This window comes from Musa acuminata, chromosome BXJ2-9, assembly GCF_036884655.1.
Source record: "Musa acuminata AAA Group cultivar baxijiao chromosome BXJ2-9, Cavendish_Baxijiao_AAA, whole genome shotgun sequence".
Classification (NCBI taxonomy): domain Eukaryota; kingdom Viridiplantae; phylum Streptophyta; class Magnoliopsida; order Zingiberales; family Musaceae; genus Musa; species Musa acuminata.
In genome coordinates, this window is record NC_088346.1 from 11,648,542 (window position 1) to 11,676,489 (window position 27,948).

Consider the following 27,948-nt stretch of genomic DNA (forward strand, 5'->3'; position numbering starts at 1 on the left):
ACGATAAATTATCAAGGTATTTATTATCTAACATATTTCTCAAATTAATGTATATGCGAAGGCTATTTCGCGAAAAAGCTCAAGTTTTAAATTTTTTTTATAGTGTTTCTTATTTTTATACTTTAAAATTTATTTTCTTTGTAAAAATAAATTATATTTTATAAAAGATAACCGATCTGTATTAAACTGATCTAATATTTCTATATTACAGTGTTTTGGATCTATATTTTTTTGATAGAATTACTATATTATTTAATTACTAAACAAAAAACACTGCCACTTCATTGAGAAATACTATAAGTAGATAATATAGCTCATTATTTTTATTATCATTCCTTCATAATAAATTATTATAAATATTATAATACTTTTTAAAGTATTTAGAATCAAATTTAAATCTTTATCATGGTTTAGATTGAAATATGTAAAGGCCTTCAAAATTTTTTATTATCATTCCTTTTAATGAAAAATTATAAGATTTTTAAAAATTATAGGCTTAAATTTAAGGTTACATTAAAAAAAAGAACTTCTTTATTTTGAAGAACATCAAAATAGTTTCAATGTTCATTTAAAATCACTTATAAATTCTCAAATAAAATATTTTATAAAACCTTAATATAAATAAATATATATAATAAGGTTAAATATTAATGTTTATGAGAATTTGAATTAATCAAGACTAAGTTATACTGTTTTTGGTTCAATAACAATAAACACACTTGATAAGATTTTTATTTTAATATCAAAGAGACCAAAATCTCTCATCAAATGTTTATGAATGATCTAATGATTATTTTTGGAGATGATAAGAGAAAGATTAGCAATATTGTGGGAGCCAATATTGCTAAAGGTTGAGTTTGTCACCGAAGAGAGATGATGCTTAAATTCAACAAAATGGAGACAATGAGATAACATGAGTGATATTTGGTGGTAGCATTTTTAGGAGTATTCAAGAAAACATCATATAAAATTGATTAGGATAAATATCACATGAACAATAATGACGTGCTTTATCTTATGAATGATAAACATGTGAATAAACTTGAAATATATTTATCATAATCAAAAAGTATGCATGCTAATGCATATCTACTTTGTCCAACATATCTATGTAGATTTACAACATATCAAGAAAGAACAACAAACAAAATTAGTGTTTATCGTAACAATGTAAATTATATCTATGACAATTATTATAGCAAACATCAGCATGATCTTTTAGAGTGCATGCTTGGGATTGGCTCATAGGGATAAAAGAATTTCCATGTTAGGCTTTAAATGGTGTTGCACTTACTTACCACTTTGCTCCAATGAAGCTGAAGAATGCAACTAAAGAAGAAATGCCAAGTTAAAGGTTATACATAGCTATGAATGTATTATTATATATATGGGGTTGCATGCTTGGGTTAGTGAGTGAAAAGTTTAGAGAATTCCTTGGAAATAAATGCCTAGTTGATGAAACACAAGGATCAAAGAGAACAAGGATTTAATTCAAGATTTCGTTTTTTTATAATATTTATTATAATTTAGTAAATTTTAATTATTTTTTAAAACACCAAAACTGAGGTGATTATATATGGAACATGATGATATCTACAGTTCTATGGCTTGTATCATGGTGTGTTCTTGTAACATGATTAGTCCTCGTTTTAGTTATGATATAGTGTTTTATGAGAAGGTGTGTGGTGTACCGATTGATATGAAATATTAATGAGTAGCTATTATATATGAATATATATATATATATATATATATATATATATATATATATATATTAATGTTAGTTGTTGATAGTTTAAGAATATCATATAAAATTAATTTGTATAAATATTATGTCAACGATTGTGATAAATATATCTATGGATCATAAATCTATGACTCGACATAGAAATATATGTATATAAGTATATTTGGTAGTCGCTTTTTGTGTAAATATTATGTGAACAATAAATTGGGGTGCTTCATCTCATGGGAAATATATTTATGAATGGTAAAACTGTGACTCCACATGTGGTTGAATATGAAATATATTTATCACATTCAAAAGTATATATACTAATATAGATTTATTATATGTAAACAATGGAAATTATATGTATAACAATTATTAGAGCAAACAGCATGTTTGGCGATGTTGAATTGTATTGTGTCATCAGACTTCTTTACGCAGAGCACTTAGATATCTGATAGCTATAGGGTTTTCTTGGTTCCATGCGTCACTTCGTCTTCCTCGTCTGACTCGTTGCGGTTGCTTGATGAACATACATGGCTTAAGGTTGGCCAGGTTGGGTCTCATGCATAGGACTGGCAAACACGGGGGGACTCGGGAACATGGTCAGACCAACAGCTGCAATGGCTCCTTCCTCGTGCTCTGCTTCGGTCTCCTTTCCACTTGCATCACTCGTCTTCTTCGTCTCCTTCCCCTTGCCCCATAGGACCAAGTAAAGCCCTCCAACTATGACGACAGACCCCGCGACACTGCAATCAAAAGGATAGATGAGTTGCGATCGGGACCGAGCACTTGATTCAATAGTTGATATGCGACTCATGGTGTGAGATAATTCATAGACGGATCACTTCCAAGACAAGTTTACCTTCCAACGTACTGCTTCTCGTCGAGGATCGCCCACCCGAGGACGGCGACGACAACCAGCAGCAGTGGGCTGAACATTGAGACGAAGAGGGGACCTCTCTTCTGTAAGCACCATGACATCAGTGCGAAAGCCAGACCTGAGCCTACCAAGCCCTGAGAGGTTGAAGCCGAGCATTTAGATGATAAGTCACGTCCAGATTTCAATGAGCAGTCAATCGAATATTCGCAATAAGCTCACAATGTAAAGGGACGCAGCAAGCCGGATGTTCCAACCGAGCGCCCACGCCGAGAGCCTCCTCCTCTCCACGGCGGCCGCAACGACGATGCATTGGACGCTGGCCATGAAGCACATGATGGCGGAGCTCGTGTAGGGAGACGAGAAGCTCTGGCTCATCTTTGCCTGTTATGACGCGGTGGATCGAAAAGGTAATGATCAGCAGCATCGACAGCTTTGAAGAGGCGTTTGGAGATCCAGAGGAGCTTCCATTACCTGGATGATGAACCATATGGCCCAGGCGAAGCAACTGGCGATGACGAGGACGGCGCCGAAACCCATTCTCTGGTAATCGGAGCCGGCCTCGCCGGTCGTCATCCTCTCGGCGTATCTCCAGTGGAGGGGGGATTGCCACATCTTGATGAGGCCGCCTCTGTAGAACGTCATCAGCATGGAGCCACCCACGCAGAGAACCGTTCCTACCACCTTGGCCTGACCGGCCACCGTTCTGATCCCCACCGTTTCCATCCTGCGATCGAGTCAGCTAACGCTCACGACGTGTGAAAGAAGAAGTAATCGGGTGCTCCTTTCCGTCAAGTACCTGAACGGCACTGCGATGACGAAGGTGATGGCCGGTAGCATGTTACTGAGGGCGCACGCGATCGTCGGCGAGGAAAACTTGAGCCCAACAAAATACAAGATCTGGTTGGACGTGGCGCTGCGTGACATGCAACACCGTCAGATACGAGAGCTTCGAGCCCCGCAACTGTGGCAGGCGCGGCTTACCCGAAGACTGAGCACAGGAATATTTGGAAAAGGACTTTGCCTGTGATCTCCTTGGAAGCTTTTCTGCGCCCACAGCGGTCGACAAAAACACGCTCAGATGATGCCAAAGAAGAGTAGAGTTCGATGATATCTGCACTACCGCTCGAGGAAGAAGGCGATGGGGGAGAGGAAGATGGTGGCGACGATCTGCCGGTAAGCGATCATGACGAAGGGGCTCATACCGTCGTCCATCGCCAGCTTCGACAGCACATTCAGGCCGGCGAATCCCACTTGGACGAAGACCATGGCCAACGTCGGGGTGCAGTCGCCTCCCATGCTCCCTCCCTCCTATGATCCTCCTCTTCTTTCTCCGTCGTCCTTCCTTCCACACAACGATTCAGCGAGAGGAGACAGGAGCTTTATACGACGAGATCGATCATGGAGCAGTCCCTGACGTGCTGCAGCAATATCCGCTTTCGAACAGTGAGTGATGGTATCTTCTTGCGTGGTTTCTGTGGGACTACGACGAGCTCTGGGCCATGGAGTCTCTTTCCGCTGAATCTTTAGTGTGGGACAAGCAGCATGACCTCGGTGGCGTTGCTTGGGAGTGGGAGTGGATGAATACGCGGAGAAAAGCAATGAACGGCTTGCTTGCTTGCACTGCCTCTTCTTCCACGCCAGGACAGCGATGAGGGAGGCGGAGGACCCGCAGTGGGTCCGATCGAGTTTGACCATCTTTGACTAGGAAATGGACAGATTATTGAGGTGTAATTTACACAAAACCCTCATCCCATTTCGTCCATCAAAAGATAGTCTAATATTTTTTTGTGTAAATTGTTGGGAAAAAAATGCTTGATTAATTAATTATTTGGAAGTAAAAAAGATTCCTTTTTTTTTTGTAGACTAAATAATGAGACAATAGATTTACAAGGAAAATAAAATTTGTAAGTGTTTTTGGGAAAAACCATGAATAAAAATCAGATGAAATTGATGACATTATAAGAGTTCTTTCTAATCAACTATTTCTAATCAACTATTAAGACCAATTATTGGTTCACTAAATAATAAATCAAATGAGTTTATCAAAGAGAATATTTATATCTCACAGATAGATAGGATTATCAGAAAATTAAATGAAAGAATCCTTTATCCTTTTATTTTGCAGAGAATAATGATAATGGAATTTATTTATTTTTACTTTATCTTTTATTTTGCTCAGTGATGAGTATTGAAAATTAAAGATCTTATATTATTACATTGACACAATGTTCTAATTGTATTATCATTACAAGGAACAAAGGGAGACATGGAGAGATTTAAGTTGGTAGCATCTTACCACAAAAGATACACATATAAAATGTTAGTTGAATCTAAACTTGTTCCAAAAGCTTGACCAAATTATATCCAACTCATCTTTATTGCTAATGCATTGGCATTGCAGCAACTCATTAGATAGGAGACATGATCTTTGCCTCAAAATAAAATAATTATATCTTCAAGTATCTCAGGAGATTTCTCCATTCCAAAGGCATTATGTATCATTTTACACTCCCCACAATCGGATGAAGAAAGAAAATGTTGATTTATTTCCCCCTTTTATTATAGTAAGAAGAAGTTAAATACAAAGAAGGAGACCTCAGAAAGATGCAAACAGACAAGATTGTTGAAATGGAAGGCTCAAATCAAAATAGTAGTACCTGAATGGATGCAACACTTTGAGGAGAGTTTTCCTGTGTTCTTAGCTCTCCCTGAGCTGCAGCAAGATGCATACTGTACTTCTTTGTGTCAGTCAAGTGTATCATATTACTTGCAAGCAGTAAAAGTGCAAAGTAGATCGATCACCTGTGGAGTTCACCTGCACTGTTCTATGCTTGCAAGCGTCGCTGGTTTGAACCACATACAAGAAAACATTCTAAGCAATACTCTTTGCTGCGTTCAGGCATCTGTGATGATTATACGAAAGATGCATGCCGCTGCAGTACAGTATCAGTGGAATCTTTCTCCAAGCTCCCGAGGAACACACAGGAGAGAAAGAGCACTGGTTGGGACAGGAAAAAGCATGGCAGGTCCACAACAGTCATCCATCATCTGTGACATGGGAATACTTTGAGGTGTCCCAAAATGCGGGGCAACCAAGACGAAGCCCACCTCAATAATGCATCCCTGCCTCCGCCTTCTACTCTCCATGAGCCGCTAACATAGAACATGAGGGGTTTCGAGAGGAACCTAACAGTGGGAGGGTGCAAATGGATGGGGTTTAGAGCATGCACCGGCGCGCACAAGCCTCCTACCACCATTCCCATCGTTGTTGCTGCCCATCGCGCAAGAGAGAGAGAGATCGCTTTCTGTTCGTCAAAAGGACTTTTCTTTTTGCCTCGCCCTCACCACTCCCGTGAGTTAAGAAGCTGCTGGTCACTGATATCTTCTCTCCTTTTTCTCAATTCTCCATTCAATAATGCATTCATGATTGATGTATTGGTTCATGAACTTCTTCAGGTGCAAATAGCTTTATCTCACGCGCCCACAGCCACACTAAAAGCGGTTCCTTTTGCTGAAGAACAAGGTGGAATATCTCTGAACCTGGAAATGCCATTTGAACTTTCACTGAAATATCATGTTAATTGGTCCAATCAGAAGCAATTCACCTTTGAGCTTTGCACGTTTGACTCTCTTTCCATTTCGTGGGAGAATGTGTTGATTACACATAGCTAACTTCCATAACTTTACTCCTTTCATTGAGCATTTCTCGTCACTATATTACAACCTTACTGTTACATTGAGTATGATTCTTGGTGTACCATTTAACTTCCTCGATAGCACTTATCTGAATCAATGTCAATAATCGATTGAGGTAAGCCCTCCGACAAGCACGACACCGGAGGAATCGTCAGCGTCTCTGTCGCGCCGTAGGCATTCCAGCAGAATGGATCGGAGATGAAGTCTCCTTGGGCAGGAAGCAGCTCCACCTCCGATAGAGTGATGTTGGTGCAGGGAACAGAGTCGCTGCATCCCAAGTGGATGGGCGGACTCCTAACGTCGTATGTTCCCCTGATGCCGGTGTAGGATACATCTGATACGTAGACCGCAGAAGTCTGGTTCAGGCATGACTTGCTGAGGCAGTAGTACTGGTCGATGATGATGGGGTTCCTCACGGTGTCCATGCGTATGTTTTCGAAGCTGATGGATGAGACCGATCCCGATCCACCTTGCCATGTCTTGATCCTGACACCATTGTCTGAATGCTTGATGACTGCGTTCCTCACTGTTATGTTTGCCACACAGGCCCGAGTGTTCTGCTTTCCAAGGCTCCCGATGCTGAAGGAGGGAGACAAAGCAGCTCAAGCTTGCTTAGGGAGAAGATGAGTGGGGGTAAGCGATGAAGGAAGGTCTCGAGAGTACCTGATACCATGGCTTGGGCCACAGGTTACGTTTACGATGCTTATGCCGACGCTACCAGCTCCGATGGACACACAGTCATCCCCTGTTCATCGGCAAAATGCAGCATGCATAAGGATTCCTGTGATGTGGACGTGGAAGCAACTTTGAGATGATGAGCTCACCATTAGAGATGACGGAGTTGTAGATTCCGACCAGCTCGGTGTTCTCCACATGGATGCCATCGGTGTTGGGGCTAAGAGCAGGTGAGCTTATACAGATTGTGTCAATGGTGACGTTCCTGCAGTTGTCGAACCGGAAGTGGAACTGAGGGCTGTTTTGGATTCTGAGCTCGCGTACCGTGAGATTTGAGCTCATGAAGAACCTCAGAGCCTGAGAAAACGAAAGCTTAGTTTGCAGCATTCATTGGCTTTACTGAAACGAGAGGTAAATCCAGTTGAGGTTACCACAGGACTATCACAAGTTCCAGGCAATGTCGTGCCATTTGGCCCCTGCAATGTCAGGAAAAGTGAGATTAGATTCTTGGCATCGAGTTCCTCTGTTCTTCAAGCTCGGGAAAAGGAAACAGGATCTCTCTCCGTTGCTACTTCTTTTGTGTCTCACAGGTGTTCGTTCATGTATACCTTGTGAGGTTTGCACGGAAGGTTCCACCACTTCTCTCCTTTTCCATCAATGAGTCCACCTCCTTGTAGCTTCATCCCGTTGACTCTGTAGAACACAAGCCACTGCCGCCGGCTAATGCTCTGAGGCCATTCGTCCGGACCATCGGGTGGCGTAATTGTTCCATCGACCTTGTTGTAGACGAGCGTCGGCTTCGTTATTAGACTCGAAGGGAACCAGGGAATAATTAAGATGAACTGAGAAACCATGGCGTACCTGAAACGTGAGCTCACTCCGACAAGGCCCGGCGAAGATGGTCGACTGGATCTTGAAGGTGTAGCCCTGCGGAAGAAGGATGAGTCCTGGCCCTCCTTGGCAAGCAGCCTCCCACGCGCTCTTTAATGCTTCGGTGTCGTCGGAGACTCCATCGCCTATTGCTCCGAGGGCACGCACGTCGAGAACAGCGGCGGAGTTGGTGGAATTCCAACCGTGGTTGCCATCGATAGGCTCTGGAGGAGGAGGACGAGGAGGCTGTCCACTAGTGGAGTTTGTAGAGCTCAGCCCAGAATTCCCGCGGATGGCAGGCTCAGGAGCAAGTGCAGGAAGACGACGGATGAAACTGGGGGAGGGAGGCTCCTCCATTGGAGGGAGAGCAATGCTGTACCTCGGACGCTTCATATGAAGACGAGCTCTTCCATATGCAGGAGTGCAGCAGAAGGTAGAGGAGATGAAGACGAGAAGTAGGAGAATCCTCGTTACTTCCATTTGTGGGTTTAGCCTACGAACAGTGACAAATGGGCAGGAACAAATCGAAGATCTCGTGGCTATATATACACAAATCCAGGCTCTCACTGTCCAAGAAGACGACTCCAATCCACTTGTTGACGAGATGAAGCTCCGTGAACTGAATGAGGCCAACTCGGAGATCCTACGGCGGCGGGAGGTTGTCGCCGTCTTAGCAGCTGCATGCGCCTAATGGGAGGAGACTGCACGCGAGCAAAGACTTGGAAATGGGCTTAAAGTGGATCGGTGAGGTGAGGGATTGAGAAACGTGATGAAAAGGATAATAAACTCAAAACAGTATGATCATAAAAAAGCATGATATAGGTCTAAAAATCTAAATCAAGTTGTCAAGAATGGGATTCGAACCCATGCCCTTTCGGACTAGTACCTGAAACTAGCGCCTTAGACCAACTCGGCCATCTTGAGTTTGTGTTTGTTTAGCCTTCTAAATAGATTGGTGAAGTGAGAAATTGAGAAACGTAAAAGGAAGGATAAACTCAAAACAGTATGCTCATAAAAAAGCATGATATAGGTCTAAAAATATAACTCAAGTTGTCAAGAATGGGATTCGAACCCATGCCCTTTCGGACTAGTACCTGAAACTAGCGCCTTAGACCAGCTCGGCCATCTTGACTTTGTGTTTGTTTGGCCTCCTAAATAGATTGGTGAAGTGATGGATTGAGAAACGTGATGAAAAGGATGATAACTCAAAACAGTATGATATAGGTCTAAAGAAACAACTCAAGTTGTCAAGAATGGGATTCGAACCCATGCCCTTTCGGACTAGTACCTGAAACTAGCGCCTTAGACCAACTCGGCCATCTTGACTTTGTGTTTGTTTAACCTCCTAAATAGATTGGTGAAGTGATGGACTGAGAAACGTGATGAAAAGGATGATAACTCAAAACAGTATGATCATAAAAACGTATGATATAGGCCTAAAGTGCCAACTAAAGTTGTCAAGAATGGGATTCGAACCCATGCCCTTTCGGACTAGTACCTGAAACTAGCGCCTTAGACCAACTCGGCCATCTTGACTTTGTGTTTGCCTAACCTACCTTTTTATATATAACCTAAATTACAATATTCATATCATCCACAAAATATTGTGGGTTACGTCAACCTGTGATTACAAAATCTATAATTTTAAAATATTACCGGGCTATACGAGTAATCAAGAAACATCAACTGTCTGCCACATGATATTATTATTATTATTATTATCTATAATCTAGACTCTAATAAAACCCTGGACTCGTTGCGTCTCTTCTTGATCATGTTTCCATTTGGCTTTGAGCAGAGAGAATGAATCAGCAATCATTGTCACCCTTGAGATTTTGATTTGTGTCAAACTCGATCTCAATCCGAGAGGAGTATAGAAGGAAACAAGCTGCACTGCACATTCATGCAAAAGAATGAAAATGGTAGGTTAAAGATCAACGAGACTTGTAGAACCTGAAATTGGAACCTCAGATGAGCACTGCACTACTTGCTTGCTTCAACATTCTTCAAACAGATGGCAATGGTAACCAAGGCTGGGGGAGATCAAGGAACACCGAATCAGTAGCTCCACAAAATTCATCAGGAAAACTTCCCTTTGAATGTTTCAAACTGTGACTGGAATCATGCTGATCATCCCATTCCTCACAAAGTCTTTCCTGCAGGGGTGAAAATGAGGAAATTACAAATTGTGTTTATCAAAATACTATGTGAATATTGAAGTATAGATAAAAGGAAATTTGCAGAAATTTATGAATCTTAAACATGTTATGAGTCCGAGTTTTGCGGAAATTGTGTTTCGTCTTCTGCAGGATGAAGTAACAGACAATGCATTCACCAGAGCTGGTATCATGCAGATAAAGAAATACTGAAGAACTTTGAGGTATTTTGGAGTGGCTGAGCTTTGTACTAAGTTCAATATGTTTAGACCGTTGACGGAGGATGAAAAACCACAACCAAGCAAAAATAATGAATCTAATGAACCAAAAGGGCAACTTCTAACTTCAGAAAATATCAAATCAGTTCCACATCCAGAACGAATACATCATGGGTTGCCCAGATTTATCAAAAGAATACAAAAGAATCTGACAAAAGTCTAAAAATTCTAATAGGACACTATTTTTTTCATTTTCTGAGTCAGAGACATCTGATGAGATTAGGCCCTTGTTTCCAGCCTTGACAAAAATCCAAAACTCCATCAGGGATTTACACAAGAAGGGCAATGCGACACTAGAGAGAAAAAGTCAAATTCGAACATGAATACTGACATCCATTTTTTTAAAACAAGAAAAAAGAAGATTAATGAAAAATATAGAAGCAACTAAATTTACTACATAAAAAGCATAGAGACACCGTGGGTTGGAGATTAATGTTAAGAGAATATTCCCTATAAAATACTTCATGTCTTCAACAAATAACTTACATGATGCGCACGTCAAGAAGTATAATTCTGAAAAGCATAATAGTGTCTTACTGGATTAACAAGTGTTGCAAACAAAACAAGGAAACAAAAATTCCTCACTTTCTGGTTCCTCAAAAGAAAGAAGATTCCCAATATATGTACAATAAATGGCAATTTCATTCAAGAGATATGTAAATGCATCTTCATAACTTTGTTGATGCAGCGGTCATTTTGTTGCTTGATCTTGTCATTGGATACTTGAGAACTTTTAAGAGGCTTACCTCATGATGCCTAAAAAGTATTCACATCAAGTAGTGCCATACTGAGTTCCCTCAATATTAGATGCCTTCAAGCTTGATGAAAGCAACTTCATTTCTAGTCTCAACCATGAAAGTGGAGACAATTCTCTTCGCACTGACTCCAAATTGTTGAAGTGTTGGTTGTAATAATCATTTCTCCATAAACGATTCCCGAGCAATCATATGGAGAAATAAACTACCAAAGTAACTTTAGTGCATAGCGAGTAGAAAGTATCCAAGCATCCAAGTAACAACTCAATATATATATTCTACATAGAAGCTTGTCACAACCTGTTCAACATATGCGACAAGTATATCAAGGCTCTTAGACACCAAATAAGCACATAATTGAACTCTAAAGACTACCTATAGCATGAACTGAAGATAGTGATGAAAATACATCATAAATTTATAATCATCTAGTAAGGAAACTGGATTTGTTGGCTTCCTTCTTAAATGGGCTGAGAAGGTAAAAACTGACCTTGCAGGATTGGATAACTCACTTTGCTATGGATGCTTTTTGTTTGTGAAATTTGAACGTGTAAACATGGTGAGATGATCCCGCAGCCCGAGCAAGAGAGGCCGTGAGTGGATCCACTCCCGCTTGATAAATAGTTTACATGACAGCATTTTCTTACTAAATCATTGCCTAAAATGACATCAAGAAATAACTGATGGTGCAAAATACTATCAACTATTTTGCACATCTCTGCTTTTTTTTTATGACTTTTCTACTATAACTAATTTCCACAGGAAAATCACCAAATATGATTAAAGAGATGAGATTCTTAAAAATCAGTTTGGTTTTCTGTCCAAAATCATATCATAAAATTATTTACTTAGTAAAGATATCAATGAAATTTTATATATCAAGGCAAGATTCATAAGATTCATGTATGGTTTTTATTGATTTATAAAATTCACAAAATTTTGGCAAGATAAGTTTTTGAAGAGAAATGAGTATCCAGTAATTATATTTACTAATATTAGACAGACATATATCATTATTGAAGAAAAATTGATGATAATATTATTAAAAAAAGAGATGGATAAAGTGATGAGGACGTAATGCAGTGTGATTGCCATACAAGCTTTAAATTTAAATAATATGAAGTTAGTTATGCTTTATGGATCGAGATATTCTATTATTATGAATATTTAGCGTATAGCCATTAGGAAAAGAAACATTTTTTTCTACAAACAACTAAGTATTACCCCAACTAATAATACAATGATAGAACAAAATGTTTAACATCAGTATAGAAGGTTAGAAATTTTCAGCTGATCAGAATTAGGAGGAAAATATACAAGAAACAATAGAATTGGATTGAAAGGCTCATGATCTGACTATAATTTTGCTCTACCCTGAGGTTAGTGATGAGAAATATAATACATATAGCCGATTACGAAATGTGTCTCTGCAGAAGCATTGCTCGGTAACCATTCGACAAAATGCCTTTGGAGAACAAGCGACCACAGAAAAGTTTTCGAAGCAAACAATTCAGACTAGCAAATGTATCATAATCCATCATTCTCCTATAAAACAAACGTAATTAAAACCTAAAACCAGGTCATTTGTCCTCTACACATTAATTGACCACATAAAACTAAATCCAAACTAGGAGATCACAATCTTTGCAGCTCGCTAGTTATTGACTCTAAATCAAGAAAGCGATCAATAGTTGACTCACCTTACGCCTTCTGGTAGACGTAGGTGAGGCCGCACTTGCCGCAGTAGTGGCGGTCAAAGTGATTGGCCATGAAGGTGCCGGCTCCACACTCAGCGTCGGGACACTCCTTGCGGAGGCGGGTGACCTTTCCGGTGGCATCGTCCACCTTATAGAACTGGAGCACCGCGAATTTGACCTTCTTCTTCTTGTGCTTGATCTTATTCGGCTTGGTGTAGGTCTTCTTCTTGCGCTTCTTAGCACCGCCGCGGAGGCGGAGGACAAGGTGGAGGGTGGACTCCTTCTGGATGTTGTAGTCGGCGAGCGTGGGGCCGTCCTCGATCTCCCCGCGAAGATGAGACGCGGCTGGTCCGGCTGGATGCCCTCCTCCTCCTGGATCTTAGCCTTCACGTTGTCGATAGTGTCCGACGACTCCACCTCGAGGGTGATCGTCTTGCCCGTGAGGGTCTTCACAAAGATTTGCATCTTGCCGGCGCCACCCGACGCAAGGATTAGTGGTGTGGAGATGGAGCTGAGTGGGCGAGAGATGGCATTCACGGTTTCGATCTTAGAGGATCGATCTTAAATATATCGGAGACTACGATGTGCTGCCTCGGGAGGCATTATATTAAGATATTATCAAAGATTTTGATCGTTGATTTGGTAATCATCACACATCAGCACAGGATTTACACGGGGAGAGTATCGGACTTAAGTTGGAATGCGGGTACATGATACAAGTAGAATGAGACAAAGAATTTGATCTCTCCACCGATTCGAATCGGGCCGGCCGGTTCAATTTCTATCGATCAGTTTATAGCGAGCCGAATCCCACCCGTTTCTGCCCTCAACCATTTCGCCGCGGCCACGGACTCCGATGCTCCTTTCCTCTCCAACGACATTGCGACCGCCACCGAGACCGGCCGCTCGGCCTCGCCGGAGTCAGCCGCCGCTCGCGATTAGGCTTTCTCTGGACTCCCAAGATGGTGGTCCCGCTCTCGTTTCGTCCGGTTCAAGTCCCGTGCTCGTTGCGCAGTCTGGTTCTCCGTCCCTTCCTATAATTCGAGGGCTTAGCCGCGAGCCCGAATTGGGGCTCTTTTCTATCCTCTTCGTCATATCCATGGTAACTTCCGTCTTTCTCTTCGAGGCACTCACAGAAATCCAATCTTTCTTCCCTTTGATCGATTCGATGCATATCTAGCTATCAGATTTGAGACCGTCTAGTGAAGGAACTGCTTTCTTTTTTGTGTTTCTTACTTTTATGTTTTTATCGCAGGTCGTTGGTTCGTTCTTCTCTTTGGCAATGATTTCTCTCCCTGCCTTGAACGTGAGAATAGTTGTTCTCATTTGGCCGCCTTTAATCTTTCTATTCATCGGCTACGAGATTTTGCATTTCTGATTGGTCCAAGTTCAGGCTTTTAAGAAGCTAGCGGTCTCCGCGGATAAATTGTCGAAGGTGGTGTCGGAGGAAGTACCTGGAACCTTGTCTTCACTGAAGCTCTCTGGTTTGGAGATCAATGATTTGACTTTCCAACTTAACATTCTTAAGTAAGCTGCTTGGTGCATGATTTGGTAGTTTATGTCCAGTTAAATGTGATTGATTCGAGGATTGATGTTGTTTTATTTCCGTTTTTGAAGGCAGAGGATATCAGGAAAAGAGCATGGAACGAAACAGCCCAAAAGACGAAGCTCTCGGGTAAGAAGAGGCAACACAGGCATAAACTAGTTTTTTTTTTTCCTAGGTTCATGAAATGGAGTCTGTAAATGCTACAGATATGAAGCGGGAACTGTGACAAAGAAAAGCTTCCGGTGAATGTGTTTTCCATACACTGCACTCTGGATGATTATTAATATGAGCTACGTTTTTTGTGTGATTGATTGAAATCCAAGCACAAGAGTAGAATTTTCGGGTGAAATTATGGTGTCTAGTTATTTTACCATGCTAATGATATTATAAAGCCACAAATATATTGCTCTTGAAGTTCAAGAGAAGATCACACATGACTATTGTAAGCATCAGATGAAGAGAAGCACAAATGAGACTAGTGTTCCATCATGGAATGTTGAACTATTGTAAGGAAGGTGTTCGACTCTTTTCATGTTTATAAGGTGAGTGATGCCTCCACTGACTTGATGAGCTTATATGGATAATGGTCAGTCATAGATACCAGAGAGCATGTAGTAATACTAGTGAATTTGAGATTGAGGTGCCTATATTAGCTTTAGCAGCTGCCTCTTTGTCAGGCAACTCTGTTGTAATATCTTTAGATGCAAAAGTCCTTTATAATATGTCCTTCATTTTTCATGTGGCTTGTATCTTTCTAGGTGATAAGGCAACAAATATCATATGAATTCCCTATTCTAAATGGTGTACCAATGGTTACCGGGAATTTTTCTTTTTCTTTTTTTTTGTTCAGGAGTAGAAACTTCTTCGGTCATAAGATTCTAGATTGGAAATTTTGTTGACATCAGAATTTTTGAATTGCTACCTCTCGCAACTAGATATGCAAGATGTTGACCGTAAAGGTATTGCTTCTGCAAGTTACTGTGTGGAAGATTATGTTGTAAATTTGGCAGAAGGTTTGAAATTAGGATTAATGGCAATTAAAAGGTTCTCAAGATCTTTTCTTTTGGTTGTGGGGCATGCTGAGTCCAGATGCATGTATCTTGATTGCTGCTTGAGAAGGCTGAGTAGAGTAACCAATATTGAGTAGGATGTGATTTGGATAATCTGCACCTTTTCTAGGCATTGGCAAGCAATGCACATCAACCAAAAATTCCACTCTCTCAGTTTGCATATTAGTAGTATTGTGATTATGTTATGTGTTTTGCATTCTAACCTCATTTTGAGCCTCATGAAAAATAGAAGTAACAAATCCGCGACTAATGTAGTGGGATACATTTCAGGATTTTGCTACTTTGATGTTCATATATATTAGTTTTAGGTTTTGGGGAAAATATTTTTATTATTTTCCATACTAAGAATTACTTTGATTATTTGAACTAAGAATCATGTAGAAGATACGTCAATGATATTAATCGTAATCTATAAACATTTCTGTTATTTTTGTTCTTCATATGGACAACATTTTTTCCATTTGGAGTAAACTATTACTGTTAACTTTTGACATTAACTAGAAAAAAAACTACTTATCCTTTTGTATCTTAAAAGAAAAGTAGCTGTAACTTTTCACATTTATAATAGAAATCTCTGTGGGCAAAAAGTCTTATTAGTATATTAAACATTTCCAAAAACTACGCTTAAATATAGTCGCCTATATTAAATCAAGTATGCTGGTCTAACTTAAAAAGAGTTTATTATGGTACAGGTGACATTTATTGATCCCACAAATTGCCATTTTAAGTAGAAACAAAGTGTATAAAACACAATAACATATATATATGGAAAACAAAAACAGTCATTTCAGGGTTCAAAGGTAGCTAAACATTCTTCATAAATCTTAGACTTCACAGAATCCTTATTGAATGAACCAAAAAAGTTTGTAACTAGCGAAACCCTGCCTACTGCTAGAAGAAACATTGGTCTATCATCACATGATATGTAGGTCACTCACTAAAATGATAAGTGGATTTAATCTACAGTGAGATAACACAATCAATCCATGGTGAAATGGTGTTCTCATTTGAGAATCAAAATCATCAAAGTAAATCTGTGATCTCATGGTGCCAGCCTGATGGTCAAATCATAATCAATCAAATTAGTTACTCATGTTTTTACATGATGAAGTAAACGATAATGATCGCATTAACAAATCATAGTAATTGGTTCATGCTACAGATATATAACAGGAAACATCGATATAAGCCAGGATGCAACATTTCATCCTATAGAGGACAATAATATTGTGTTATGGGCACACTACGCTGACTGAAATGCTACTAGGGTTGCATAAAACCCATCCTTAATGTTGATCAGATCTTCATGTTTGCCCTTCTCCACGATCGTGCCATCTTGGAGTACTGCAATCATATCGGCACCTTTAATGGTTGACAATCTATGTGCAACTACGATTGTGGTGCGGTTGATCATCACCCTTTCAAGTGCCTCTTGAACTGCACGCTCAGAGTCCGTGTCGAGTGCACTGGTAGCCTCATCGAACAGCAGGATCTTTGGGTCCTTTATAATGGCACGTGCTATCGCCAATCGTTGCTTCTGCCCACCTGATAATTGGGCACCACGTTCCCCAACTAAAGTGTCGTAGCCCTGCACAAATTCAAGAGTTTGTGATTTTTATCTTTTGACAGCTCATGCTTGTTTAGGCAATGTACATAATGTGCTCTAACCTGCTGCAATCCACTTATGAACTGGTGCGCATTCGCGGACTCAGCAGCAGCTATTATCTCTGACTCGGTGGCGTCTCCTCCTTTTCCATATGCAATGTTGGCCCGAACAGTATCATTGAACAATACAGGCTCTTGACTAACCAGACCCATTTGTTGTCTCAGCCACCTGAGCTTCAGTTTTTGTATCTCTACTCCATCTAGCAATATATGACCTGAGTCAAGGTCATAAAATCTCTGGAGCAGTGAGAGCAAGGTGGATTTCCCACTTCCACTTTCGCCAACAATAGCAACAGTCTAGAGAAAAGGTTGCAGTAGGTAATTCGATCATCAACTAGTTCAGGACAATGACAATCAGGATACAAGGCATACATCCAAATCACACATGCATATGTGAAAATATCAAAGAACCATTTAATTCCTCAAAAGTTGTTAAGCTCTCTCATAAAAAAATGAAGAAAACTAAGAATTTATTCAGGCTTATTTTTCAGAATGCAATGTACCATCTCATACTTGGGCATTTTGAACTACTTGTCTGACAGCCTCTGTGGAACAATTGGATGGATAAAGTTAACTAAGAACATTTCTATATGAAAATATTCAACAAGAAACAGGAAATTAATGATATCTCGACTGCCTAAATAGTTCATGAGGAAGACAAAGTATAAAATTTTATCCATATAAAGTTAAGGTTTAAAATTTCTGGCTGAAAATTTTATCTGTAGACTTTTCACCAAATAGTTCCTGAGGTTTAAAAATCTTAAATATTATAACCACAAAACTTTATCCATAGAGTATAATGAGGAAGATATGAATTTAGGCTTCATTACTTGCTCTGGAATTCATTATGTAAACAAGGACCACAGTCATTGCTTGAAATTCTAGAGTAAAAGACAGCATAAACAGCAGTTATTTAACATATGATGCACATACATGTTCCATTGCAGAAGTGTTAGTCATGTACTCCTATTCAGAGCATAATGAATGAGCTACTTGTGAATGGATCTGCATCTAATAAAACCTAAACTGATAGACACTAATTTGCGTAATTTTATTGATAAAAACAAGAATTTAGAAAGGAGATGATTAGGTTACCTTTCCTGACTGAACAGCAAAGCATAAGTCATGAAAGATCCGGACATCAGGCCTTGTGGGGTATCTGAAGCTGACATGATCAAATACAATATTTCCCTCCACTAAATCTAATGTTGTACCAGAATCATCACTGGAGTCAATCTTGGACTTGCGATCAAGTATTGCAAATACTGAAGCTGTAGCAGATTTTGCTTTTGCAGAATCAGGTGCTAGGGAGCTATACTGGGTAATTCCTACTGCCGCAAAGTTGAGAGCAAAGAAGACCTACAAGGCATATAAAACATAGTACTTTATTAGGAGAGGAAAGGAGCTGCATCTGTATGTCCTATTGTAACTCGATTATAAGGGTATTACATGAAAGTATATATTAAGTTATTAACTAGCATTCATCATCTTGTATCTACTTGACATGTTGAACAAAGAAAGAAAACCTTTTCTTCATCAGAGAGTTGTCAAATGATGGTTTCTGTCAAACTTTAAAAAAAATGGAAATACTCATCCTCAGCAAAATCAAATATTATTTTAGTTTTGCATTAATTTACTTGAATCAAGGTTGAACTCTTACATGTCTCCAATTCAGTTTGACATGAACAAAAGTCCCCATTTTGAAATGGTACATAACACACCAGAATCTTAAATAATTAATTATATCACACGGATCAGATGTAATAAACAACCACCTGCTAACTTAAGGTAGAATTGGCAGTTTTTACAGTCATTAGCAGAACCATAACCAGAACTGGCTTCAGTTTATAACAGAAATTAAATTGGAGGATGACATCCTTCAGGAATAAGATTCCAGAACAGCATTTAGATATCTAGGGCAAAACCCACATTAATTAGGGTTGTCAGGAGCAACTAGTTTAGAAAACAAAGAAAAATACTCACGTACACGAAAAACATTTGCGAATGTAGTCTCGCCATCCTTTACAAGCCTAGCTCCAGCATAGAAGCCAGTTGCATATACACAAAACAGCAAGATGTTGGAGAGACCAAAACCAAGTCCACCAATCAATCCTTGCTTTATGATAGAATTCATAGGACCTTTATATTTCCTCCTATAAAGTTCTATCACCTTCTCTTCAGCAGTGAAAGAGGAAACTGTTCTTATATTTCTAATTGCATCACTGGCAACCTGACTTGCCTCCTCAAACATCATCTGCAGGAAAGTTATTTATGGTGAATCACAGTTTCCTTAGAAGAACAATTAAGTGGTGCAGAACATATTAGTTATAAGTCAATATGTGCCTGAGATAAGCATATTCTAAATCTTCTTATTATTATCTTATTTTTTATGAGAATTTGCATCTTGCTTTTGAATAAAAAAACAAAAATATCATAAAATGGCACCAATACACCTATGGGGGATCTAAGAACCATCCAATTGTTTTATATAAATCACAGAAAAACACTTGAAATTGATCTCACTAGATTGCAGAACGCACCTTTGCATCTGCATTCAATCCCTTCATGAATTTTAATTGAATCCATCCATTTAGACCTACCAAAGGTGCCAATGCCAGTATTATTAGAGCCAGCTGCCAACATGCAGAAAAGGCAATTGCCAAACCTGCAACTAATGTTGCAGCATTCTGAACAGCAAGTGCCAATGTATCACCAACAAGAGTCCTCACTGTTGCTGCATCTGCTGAAAGCCTTGCTCCAATTGCTCCACTTGAGTTTTCGAGTTTGTCAAACCACCCAACCTCCATATGAACAATTTTGTCAAATGACATTGCTCTGATTCTTTCTATTAACTTGGACCCAGCAATAGCAAACAAATAAGCTCTTGCTGGAATCGACAGCAAGGTTGCCAAACCAAGGAAAGTCAACATCAATGTCCAAAATTTTGAATCCTTACGAAGCTTTGTTGGTGGCTCATACAAGGTACGTATTATACTTGACAAGAGAGCTCCAAAAATAGGCAGCAATATTCCACTGATTATAGCAGCAATTGTACCTAATAGTAACAGAGGAATCTCCGGTTTATTTAGAGATGCAAGGCGGCTAACAGGTACTTGAATTTTCTCTAATGACCCTTCACACTGCGAAGTCTCCATGGGAGCTTCTAATAGTCCAACAGGCACCCTAAAAGATTCTGATAATGGGTGAAAACTGTCACTTCCAACAGATGACCATCTATTGGTTGATAGCTGGGAAGATGTTTGAATCAACTGTTGGCCAATAGTTGCATATATGTTGTCCTGGTCAACTGGAGTAAGTTGATCAGAATCTTGTTTCACTTCCTGTAACCTTACAAGTTGGTAATAAGGTCCATTTGGAATCTTAATGAGCTCATCATGGGATCCTATTTGATCCAGAAAAAGGAACATTAGATATCAATTACACTAAAAAGACACATAATGTGATCAGAGAATTTCTTGTAAAACTAGAACATTCTGTCAAAAATATAAAAACTAAATTGACATTATATAAAAGACAATGTTATCAGAGAATTTCTTGTAAAAACTAGAACATTCTCTCAAAAAAAAAAAAAAATTAAATTGATATTATACAAAAGGCAAAAGTTCTAAGTAACAATTTAAGAACTTGAGGACTGAAGCATAATCTGTATGCAAGATGCACCTTTTTCAGCTATTGAGCCTTGATGAACTACAGTGATTATATTTGCATTCCTCACTGTTGTCAACCGATGAGCAACAATAACAGTGGTTCTGTTTTTCATGGCGTGGTCAAGTGCCTCCTGCAAAATACTTTCAGACTCTGCATCAAGAGCGCTGGTGGCTTCATCTAGCAGTAGGATTCTTGGGTCCTTGAGAACAGCTCTAGCTATTGCAACTCTTTGTTTCTGACCCCCAGAGAGCTGAATTCCATGCTCTCCAACCAAGGTGTCAAGACCCTTTTATAAAATCATTGCTGTTATTTTGCATATCATTGAATTCAAATTCAAAATTATGACATGAATAGAAATTTGAACACCCAGCACTGCAGTAGAGCATCACATCTACTATTCTTTTACCCTATATGAAGACGTTAAAATTTGAGGATTGAGTTCGGTTGCAATGAATACTATGCATGAATGTTAAATAATTAAGAAATCCTGAAGATCAAAAGAGCATATACCTGAGGCAATTTATCAATAAATTTGGAGGCACTGGCTAGATCAGCAGCAGCTTTAATTTCATCAATGGTAGCATCATCCTTTCCATAAGCAATGTTTTCCCTTATCGTAGATGCCAAGAGGACTGGTTCCTGGCTAACAAGTCCAATTTTCCCTCTGATCCATCTCAGCTTGAATTCCTTCAGATTTATTCCATCTATAAGAATCTCACCAGCTTGTGGATCGTAAAATCTCTCTAATAGACTGATGATAGTTGACTTTCCACTTCCACTTTCTCCAACCAAGGCAACAGATGTTCCACCTTGAACGAACAAAGAAAACCCTTTGAGTATTTGCTCATGAGGTCTAGCTGGATAGCTAAAGCACACATCCTTTAATTCAATATCTCCACGAATGTCATCCAAAGTTGTTCCAGTGGTATCATAAGCATCTATCTCAGGCTTCCTGTTGATTGTCTCAAACATCTTGAAAGCTGCCACTTGTCCTGCTGCAAAAGCACTTGTACATGGGGAGGCCTGGCCTAGGGACCTGAAAGATGCTTGCCAATTGATTAGTAGAATGTTTCCTTCTCGACAATCATTATCATATGACTAGGATATGTTAGTGCAGATATGCATTGTATATATAAGTGTGCTCTTAATAACATATGCTTAATTACATATAAATGGATGGTAATACAAGATAAGCCAAAGAAAATGTGTGAACAATAACTAGTCTGGACACAGTTTGGGTGTACATTATGAACTGGTCAACACACAAGATACTCAAAGAATTCATATGTTTTAGCAAACTAAATAACAATTGTGGTGATTGATTATCATGTTTTCCCATAGCCATCTATCCATAAGAATAATAATCATTTTTGTTAAGGAGGATGCTGATGGTCCTAGCATGCAATCTGCAAATTTTAAATATACCATGTATTTCAATAATATTTCTCATGTTATTGATCTATAAAAGATAGCTAGCATATCCATGTATTTCGCATCTCTTAACTTTTTGCACCCAAGTTTGCAACAAGAGTTTATATGAACACCAATGTTCATAATAGTAACAAAAGACAAAATGATGTCCATGATGGGTTAGCAATAGAATCTAAGAGTAATTCAAAGTGCTAAGAGTAATTTAAATATCACGAGTTAAACCCATCATTAAATTGACTTAATACATTTGCTGTGGACAGTCTTCAGTGTCATATGTCTTGGACATATAGATTTCTACTTGGGTTCATGTACTATGGGTTATGATGCCATCATGGATATTTTGGTCCTGTCAACGCAGGGTGTCTTCGGTTCAACTGATGTCAATGAATTCTCAGGAGTCAGATACACTGGTATTGTAATGGTCAATATTCAACAATTTTACATATTCTTACTATAATGTTGAAGATAGCGAGTGCAATAACAACCTAAACATGGCCAACAATCTGTGGTATGCTACACGAAGGCACTAACAATAGAAGAAGATCATGTATAATAAGCTGAAGAATTTACTTTAGTCCACATTACCTACCACAAGAACAGCATAGGCTACATATCAGGAAAGCACACAGACACTAGAAGTAATCATCCATACCTATAAACTGGGAGCATTGCATAGGAGATGACATCATCTAAAAAAGTCATAATGTTTAATCCTATACACCCAAGCACAATAGGATCATCAGAACTCTAATTATTAGCATGAACTGTGAGCTAACCTCTGAAGCATCTTACTAGCAACAGCATATCACAACTTGAAAAGCATTTATACGACTAGATCCTCTTTGTCAACAATCTATGGTTTCTTCTTCTCTCGGTTTGCAGATAACAATAAGTTTGGACACGAATTGCCAAACTATGTTCAATTCAACAATTACCCAAAACCCTCCAAAAGTATCTAAAGGTGTGAAAAAAGTATTTTGAACATGCTCCTGATACGGCAGTAAGATTCTGTACAAAAGTGAAATATTTAAAATAAATACCTATAAGACCAGGTCCTTACCAAGGAATTTGAACAACAAATAGCAGGTCAACTCTAAAAATATCCTACATTAAGATATGAAGATTGATATGGGAAATAGGAACTCACATGGAGCCTGTAATGACTGCAAAAATCACATTGATGACATCTCCACCAGTGTAGTTTTTCTTCAATATCATTTTAGATCCAAACCATATTCCTAAACCATAGCCAAAGAACACAATACCAAAAGTTGCACCCAAGCCTACTCCTGCAGACAAGCCTTCCAGAACACTGGCCTTGTAAGCGCTCTTAAGACTTTTGTTGTATTTCTTTATAGCATGTTCCTCTCCGGTAAAAGATACAACCTAAGAATGAATTAGACTGTTTTATTTAGGAAAGGAAAACAAGAAGTTAATTTCAACTTTTGCATGCACAAGAACTAAATATGTCCATACTGTCCGAATTGAGCCAATTGTTTGTTCAACAGTGGCTGCTGCTTCTGAATAAGCTGTCTGCCCACGGGCTGCCATCTTGGTCAACACAGTGGCCATGACTGCAGCAGCAAGCACCATAGGAGGAATGGTGGACAACATAACAAGTGTAAGTTGCCATCCCTGGACAAATGCTACTATAAACCCTCCTACGAATGATGATACCAATTGAATGAATTTTCCAGCCTGGGAATTGATATATCAAAGTCTATAAGAAATGAGTGGAAGACTTTCATCTTTGAAATTTATTGAAACTTAACTGAAGCAACATAGCATATTCTTATGTCCCAAGAAATTTTAGATGCAGAGGCATCGGAACAGCTAGAGGGAAAAGATATGACATAAGCAAAATTAAGTGTGTAAATTTTAAGAGGTAACTGAGACTACAATGAACAAGTATGGAATTGCATCTATTTGACCAAACAGAAAATTGACTAAAGTAGACAGAAGTATGTGCACAAACAGTTTTTAATCAATTAAGAAACATAAAAATTGTTGGCATGACATGTATGATAGATAGACATAGGATAAGGCATGTTTCTGGTACCTTTTCACCCATGGCATCCTGAATTAGAAAAGTGTCACCTGATATCTTTGCAATAACCTCTCCTGTGTTAGCTTCCTTGTCGAAGAATGCAATATCTTGTCTAAGTATGGCTTTCAAGTACAGGTTTCTAATCTGTGCAGCTTGTCTTTCCCCAGTAATCGTCCAGCAAGCCACCTCTAACAATAAATGACAATTTCACTATAAGTTCAAGCATCTTAGCCATGCAAATAACTAAACAATTCACTATATTAATATGTATATCTTCTTACGAAGGAATGAAGCTATGCCATTTGCGATGCCTAAATATACAAACTTCAGAGCGACCTGGAGACACAAGAAAAATGCAGTATTAAAATGCAATTTGCAAAACACTAAGCACTGAGAATGCTTTGATGCCATGATAAGCCAGAAAGAAGAAAACACATGTAGGAATTCTGTGATCAACTTCAATGAGCAAAGGGTCAAAGAGCTAATAGCTGTAGTTAAAATGATGAGTGTAAATTCTTTTCTTGGATGAATGTGATAACTGTAAGATTAAGGAAAGTTGTCAAATAGGTTACCCACCTTCGAAACCTCATGAACAATATAGTTTATGTCTCTAGTTTTCCCAAAAGTGTTGATCATATCTCCAAAAAGAACTGTTGTCAAAGGTAATGAGACCCCATCAGAAATAGCTGCAATTGTGCCCACAACCATTAAAGCAAGATCTGCTGTGTCAGCCAAGGAAAAAAGCTTGTGATAAGGCATGCTATTATTCCTCTTCTTCAGGTCTTGCTGTTTACTTTTGCTCTGAAAATTATTGTTCTCCTTTTGTTCATGGGAGCTTGCATCAGTTGAATTAGATATTTTCATCCCTCCTTTTGGTACCATCTTAGCAAAAACTTTCAAGAATGTCACCTGATTATTCTGCAATGTAACATATCAGGCAATTGAAAAAAGATCAAAAAGAAACTCGTAGAATTCAATGATCTTTCTCAAATTAATAAAAATAGAAGAAAGGTCATCAAAGTATAGTGTTTGGTTCCAAAATCATTCTTCTTGAATCATCCAAATCCAAAAGATGTCTCCCAATAAAAAATAACAAACAGAAAGAAAACCCTGACTACTTCATTTACAATATACAAAAGCACAGTGGTGCTAATAATATTCAAGAAACCCACAACCAGAAAATCAAATCATTAACACTCTAATGCAGATATGGGTTAAGGGGGTAGACTATCAGGATTCAACCATAAATAACTGACCATGGCAGTCCAATAGTAGCTACCAACAATTCCAACTTAATTGCCCGGTTTGTTCACCTTCTACCTTCTTTCATGAAGATTTGACAAAACATAAAGTAGGAGAAATAGATGTAAACTGCAAAGTAAGGCCCAGATCTCCATGAGAAAATGAAGAATTACAAGTACAGGTACTTCCCAGAGCCACAGTGCACTGTTCTCAAATGTAACTGTCATCTTCTTATTAAACATGTAGCCATCTTCACAAATAGGCATCTCTATAAAGGTGTAAGACAGACTGGAATCTGCCTGTGTACCAGGCATAAAAGGGGTAGCTGTCCAGAATCCTCCAACCAAACTGATAATCCGGCTGCCTCAAAGTTATTGATAATCACTATTAATATGATCATAACCAAGGAAAGTTGCTAGTTCTATTACTCCGTTTTTATAACTTTGCATTTTTTTTAAACTAAGATTCAGAACTTAATTTTAACAGTCCTAGATTTGCACTGTCGAGAAATTAAATAAGACAGAAACAACAAAAGGAAGAAATCAACTCAAAAGGATCAAAAAATAGTCTCGGTATAGTTGATCATACTATTTAAGGGCCAATTGCATCAACATACAATTCCAGTATAAACTCCAAAAGCATTACAGAAACGGCAACACTGCTAATAGATGAATCTTACATGGCATCAATAAGTATTTGAAGACCCTTCTAGTTAGATTGAAATAGATTACAGAACATCAGAAGTAGGAAATCAACAATGAATCAACTCCTGATTTTTGAAGGCTTCAGTACTAACTGGGCATTTGGTGGTCCAAAGATGGAGTCCTTCCGGTTCCTTCTTCCACTTCTTTGGATGTTTGAGATGTCCCTATTAATTTGTAGTCTAAGTGCCAAAGCTCGGGGTAGAAATAGTGAGGCGAGAAAGAACACTAGAGTGACTTGTTCCCATGTCCTACTCTTAAGTAGCAGAGAGTATATGCATTCCACCGATTCCTTATTCCCTACAGCGTGGCAGTGAGCATCAGTGTTGATGGAATACTACTGAAATCAACGACAAAACCATCTGGAGATACCAAAACTTGTCGTATTACACAGAAAGCGACCCTTGGAACGATTCCCCTCAACACTCGAGTAGCAGTTAGAGGTCAGAAATAACTAAGTTCATCATCTCTTTCACTACATACCCGGAATCATGGATTCCTTCCATGAAGTTGGACAAGGAAAAGAATCCAAAGACTGAATCATTTTGAGAAATTAGCCGCGAATATTGCATTTCCAAAGAGAAAAGCAATTGCTTGGCATCCACTTGACGGAAAAAGTAGAGCAATAATTCACCTTTCTTTATGTGGGTTGGGAGGCAGCTGGTTGCGGTTGCGTACTGATGTGACCCCGAATGGCTTCCACCTGTGCTTGGAGAAGCTGGACACAAAAGGGCAGTGACCGGACACGGAGAAGTGGTCGTTGCAACGGGGGATGGTGGTCATGTCTGGTAGTGGAAGGGATCGGCCGATGGAAGACGAGGAGGAGGACGACGCCGAGGTTTCCGCAGCGGAAGTATCGGTGGATTTATCGAGCGAGGGAATGCCACAACATGGTTTACTTATCACTAAGATAAATGTAGTTAGTAGTAATAGGATATATATATATATATAGGTAATTTTCAAGATAAAAAACCCTATATTTTGGATAAAGATACTGAGGAGAAAAAAAAATCATTTTTAGTATTTATGCAAGAAAAAAAGTGTAAAAGATATTTTGAGGTTTAAGTTTGGATTAACTAGAGAGATTTTTTATCTTTTTTATTTCTAGAATATCTAAAAATATTGAGGAGAAAAAAAAAATTAGGTTTGGGTTCACTTAAGAGAATATTTTTATATATTTTAATTATAATATATCTAAAGATTCTGAAGAGAAAAAAGAATTAGTATTTATATAAAAATAAGTGTAAAAACGATTTTGAGGTTTAAGTTTAGGTTAACTTAAGAGAATATTTTTATATATTTTAATTATAATATATCTAAAGATACTGAAGAGAAAAAAAAATAGTATTTATATAAAAATATGTGTAAAAACGATTTTGAGGTTTAAGTTTAGGTTAACTTAAGAAAATATTTTTAAATAATTTATCTAAAGATTCTGAAGAGAAAAAAGAATTAGTATTTATATAAAAATAAGTGTAAAAACGATTTTGAGGTTTAAGTTTAGGTTAACTTAAGAGAATATTTTTATATATTTTAATTATAATATATCTAAAGATACTGAAGAGAAAAAAAAATAGTATTTATATAAAAATATGTGTAAAATCGATTTTGAGGTTTAAGTTTAGGTTAACTTAAGAAAATATTTTTAAATAATTTATTAAAAAAACCCTTTTGCTTTTAGTAGTTGACACCCACGTAATTAAATTTTAACTAAGGGTGTCTTTTTTTATTTCAATAATACTCTTGAATTGAGTTGTTTCAAGTAATAAATTTATAGATCAGTTTAGGATGATATATGTTTAGTATCCTTTTTTTTATTTTTGTATGAATTTAGGATG

The 27,948-nt window shown here is 38.4% G+C and overlaps 4 protein-coding genes, 4 non-coding genes and 1 pseudogene across 17 annotated transcripts; 1 reads left to right on the forward strand and 8 right to left on the reverse strand.

The window, feature by feature from the left end:
- Positions 1-1,961: 1,961 nt before the first annotated feature.
- Positions 1,962-3,947, reverse strand: LOC135622148 (WAT1-related protein At1g09380-like). The gene is made up of 7 exons (XM_065123795.1): positions 3,733-3,947; positions 3,594-3,656; positions 3,409-3,525; positions 3,084-3,336; positions 2,832-2,993; positions 2,595-2,746; positions 1,962-2,478 (listed from the first exon to the last, which is right to left on the reverse strand). The coding sequence occupies exons 1-7, from the start codon at positions 3,906-3,908 to the stop codon at positions 2,271-2,273; spliced, it is 1,131 nt and encodes a 376-aa protein (XP_064979867.1). The 5' UTR covers positions 3,909-3,947; the 3' UTR covers positions 1,962-2,270.
- Positions 3,948-6,311: 2,364 nt separating this feature from the next.
- LOC135621940 (polygalacturonase At1g48100-like) lies at positions 6,312-8,528 on the reverse strand. Its single transcript, XM_065123571.1, has 6 exons — positions 7,845-8,528; positions 7,592-7,759; positions 7,415-7,459; positions 7,133-7,340; positions 6,972-7,053; positions 6,312-6,887 (listed from the first exon to the last, which is right to left on the reverse strand). Exons 1-6 carry the CDS (start codon positions 8,331-8,333, stop codon positions 6,374-6,376), a joined length of 1,506 nt encoding a protein of 501 aa, XP_064979643.1. The 5' UTR covers positions 8,334-8,528; the 3' UTR covers positions 6,312-6,373.
- A 168-nt stretch (positions 8,529-8,696) lies between these two features.
- TRNAL-CAG (transfer RNA leucine (anticodon CAG)) lies at positions 8,697-8,777 on the reverse strand. The gene has a single exon. It is a non-coding gene; the product is annotated as a tRNA-Leu (tRNA).
- Positions 8,778-8,904: 127 nt separating this feature from the next.
- On the reverse strand, positions 8,905-8,985 carry TRNAL-CAG (transfer RNA leucine (anticodon CAG)). Its single transcript has one exon. It is a non-coding gene; the product is annotated as a tRNA-Leu (tRNA).
- Positions 8,986-9,098: 113 nt separating this feature from the next.
- TRNAL-CAG (transfer RNA leucine (anticodon CAG)) lies at positions 9,099-9,179 on the reverse strand. Its single transcript has one exon. It is a non-coding gene; the product is annotated as a tRNA-Leu (tRNA).
- Positions 9,180-9,308: 129 nt separating this feature from the next.
- On the reverse strand, positions 9,309-9,389 carry TRNAL-CAG (transfer RNA leucine (anticodon CAG)). Its single transcript has one exon. It is a non-coding gene; the product is annotated as a tRNA-Leu (tRNA).
- A 52-nt stretch (positions 9,390-9,441) lies between these two features.
- LOC103998176 (ubiquitin-ribosomal protein eS31z fusion protein-like) lies at positions 9,442-13,259 on the reverse strand (annotated as a pseudogene).
- A 292-nt stretch (positions 13,260-13,551) lies between these two features.
- Positions 13,552-14,602, forward strand: LOC135621881 (uncharacterized). Of its 2 annotated transcripts, XM_065123495.1 has the most exons (5): positions 13,552-13,841; positions 13,995-14,045; positions 14,133-14,266; positions 14,357-14,414; positions 14,492-14,602. In XM_065123495.1, the coding sequence occupies exons 1-5, from the start codon at positions 13,596-13,598 to the stop codon at positions 14,495-14,497; spliced, it is 495 nt and encodes a 164-aa protein (XP_064979567.1). In that variant the 5' UTR covers positions 13,552-13,595; the 3' UTR covers positions 14,498-14,602. The 2 variants fall into 2 exon arrangements, with proteins under 2 accessions (XP_064979567.1, XP_064979566.1); XM_065123494.1 differs by having other exon boundaries at positions 14,357-14,602.
- Positions 14,603-16,461: 1,859 nt separating this feature from the next.
- LOC135623145 (ABC transporter B family member 21-like) lies at positions 16,462-26,964 on the reverse strand. 9 transcript variants are annotated; one of them, XM_065125747.1, is made up of 13 exons: positions 26,745-26,964; positions 24,744-25,085; positions 24,449-24,503; positions 24,180-24,355; positions 23,597-23,818; positions 23,268-23,506; positions 21,200-21,725; positions 20,702-20,975; positions 19,561-20,423; positions 19,008-19,274; positions 18,116-18,379; positions 17,024-17,317; positions 16,462-16,943 (listed from the first exon to the last, which is right to left on the reverse strand). In XM_065125747.1, exons 2-13 carry the CDS (start codon positions 25,047-25,049, stop codon positions 16,599-16,601), a joined length of 3,831 nt encoding a protein of 1,276 aa, XP_064981819.1. In that variant the 5' UTR covers positions 25,050-25,085; positions 26,745-26,964; the 3' UTR covers positions 16,462-16,598. The 9 variants fall into 9 exon arrangements, with proteins under 9 accessions (XP_064981819.1, XP_064981820.1, XP_064981817.1 ...); XM_065125748.1 differs by lacking the exon at positions 26,745-26,964 and adding an exon at positions 26,206-26,628 and having other exon boundaries at positions 24,744-25,076; XM_065125745.1 differs by lacking the exon at positions 26,745-26,964 and adding an exon at positions 26,089-26,628 and having other exon boundaries at positions 24,744-25,076.
- Positions 26,965-27,948: the final 984 nt, after the last annotated feature.

Bases quoted from the DNA above. Each gene is read 5' to 3' on its own strand.
- LOC135623145 (XM_065125747.1), bottom strand. From the start codon at position 25,049: ATGGTACCAAAAGGAGGGATGAAAATATCTAATTCAACTGATGCAAGC. The intron at 23,819-24,179 runs GTACCAGAAACA...ATCAATTCCCAG, and splicing joins AGGATGCCATGGGTGAAAAG to GCTGGAAAATTCATTCAATT. The intron at 20,424-20,701 runs GTGCATCTTGCA...TGGATCAAATAG, and splicing joins AGGCTCAATAGCTGAAAAAG to GATCCCATGATGAGCTCATT.
- LOC135622148 (XM_065123795.1), bottom strand. From the start codon at position 3,908: ATGGGAGGCGACTGCACCCCGACGTTGGCCATGGTCTTCGTCCAAGTG. The intron at 2,994-3,083 runs GTAATGGAAGCT...GCGTCATAACAG, and splicing joins CCATATGGTTCATCATCCAG to GCAAAGATGAGCCAGAGCTT. The intron at 2,747-2,831 runs GTGAGCTTATTG...TCAACCTCTCAG, and splicing joins TTGCTGCGTCCCTTTACATT to GGCTTGGTAGGCTCAGGTCT.
- LOC135621881 (XM_065123494.1), top strand. From the start codon at position 13,596: ATGCTCCTTTCCTCTCCAACGACATTGCGACCGCCACCGAGACCGGCC. The intron at 14,046-14,132 runs GTGAGAATAGTT...GTCCAAGTTCAG, and splicing joins TTTCTCTCCCTGCCTTGAAC to GCTTTTAAGAAGCTAGCGGT. The intron at 14,267-14,356 runs GTAAGCTGCTTG...CCGTTTTTGAAG, and splicing joins TTCCAACTTAACATTCTTAA to GCAGAGGATATCAGGAAAAG.
- LOC135621940 (XM_065123571.1), bottom strand. From the start codon at position 8,333: ATGGAAGTAACGAGGATTCTCCTACTTCTCGTCTTCATCTCCTCTACC. The intron at 7,460-7,591 runs GTATACATGAAC...CTGACATTGCAG, and splicing joins TTCCGTGCAAACCTCACAAG to GGGCCAAATGGCACGACATT. The intron at 6,888-6,971 runs GTACTCTCGAGA...TCCCTCCTTCAG, and splicing joins GGCCCAAGCCATGGTATCAG to CATCGGGAGCCTTGGAAAGC.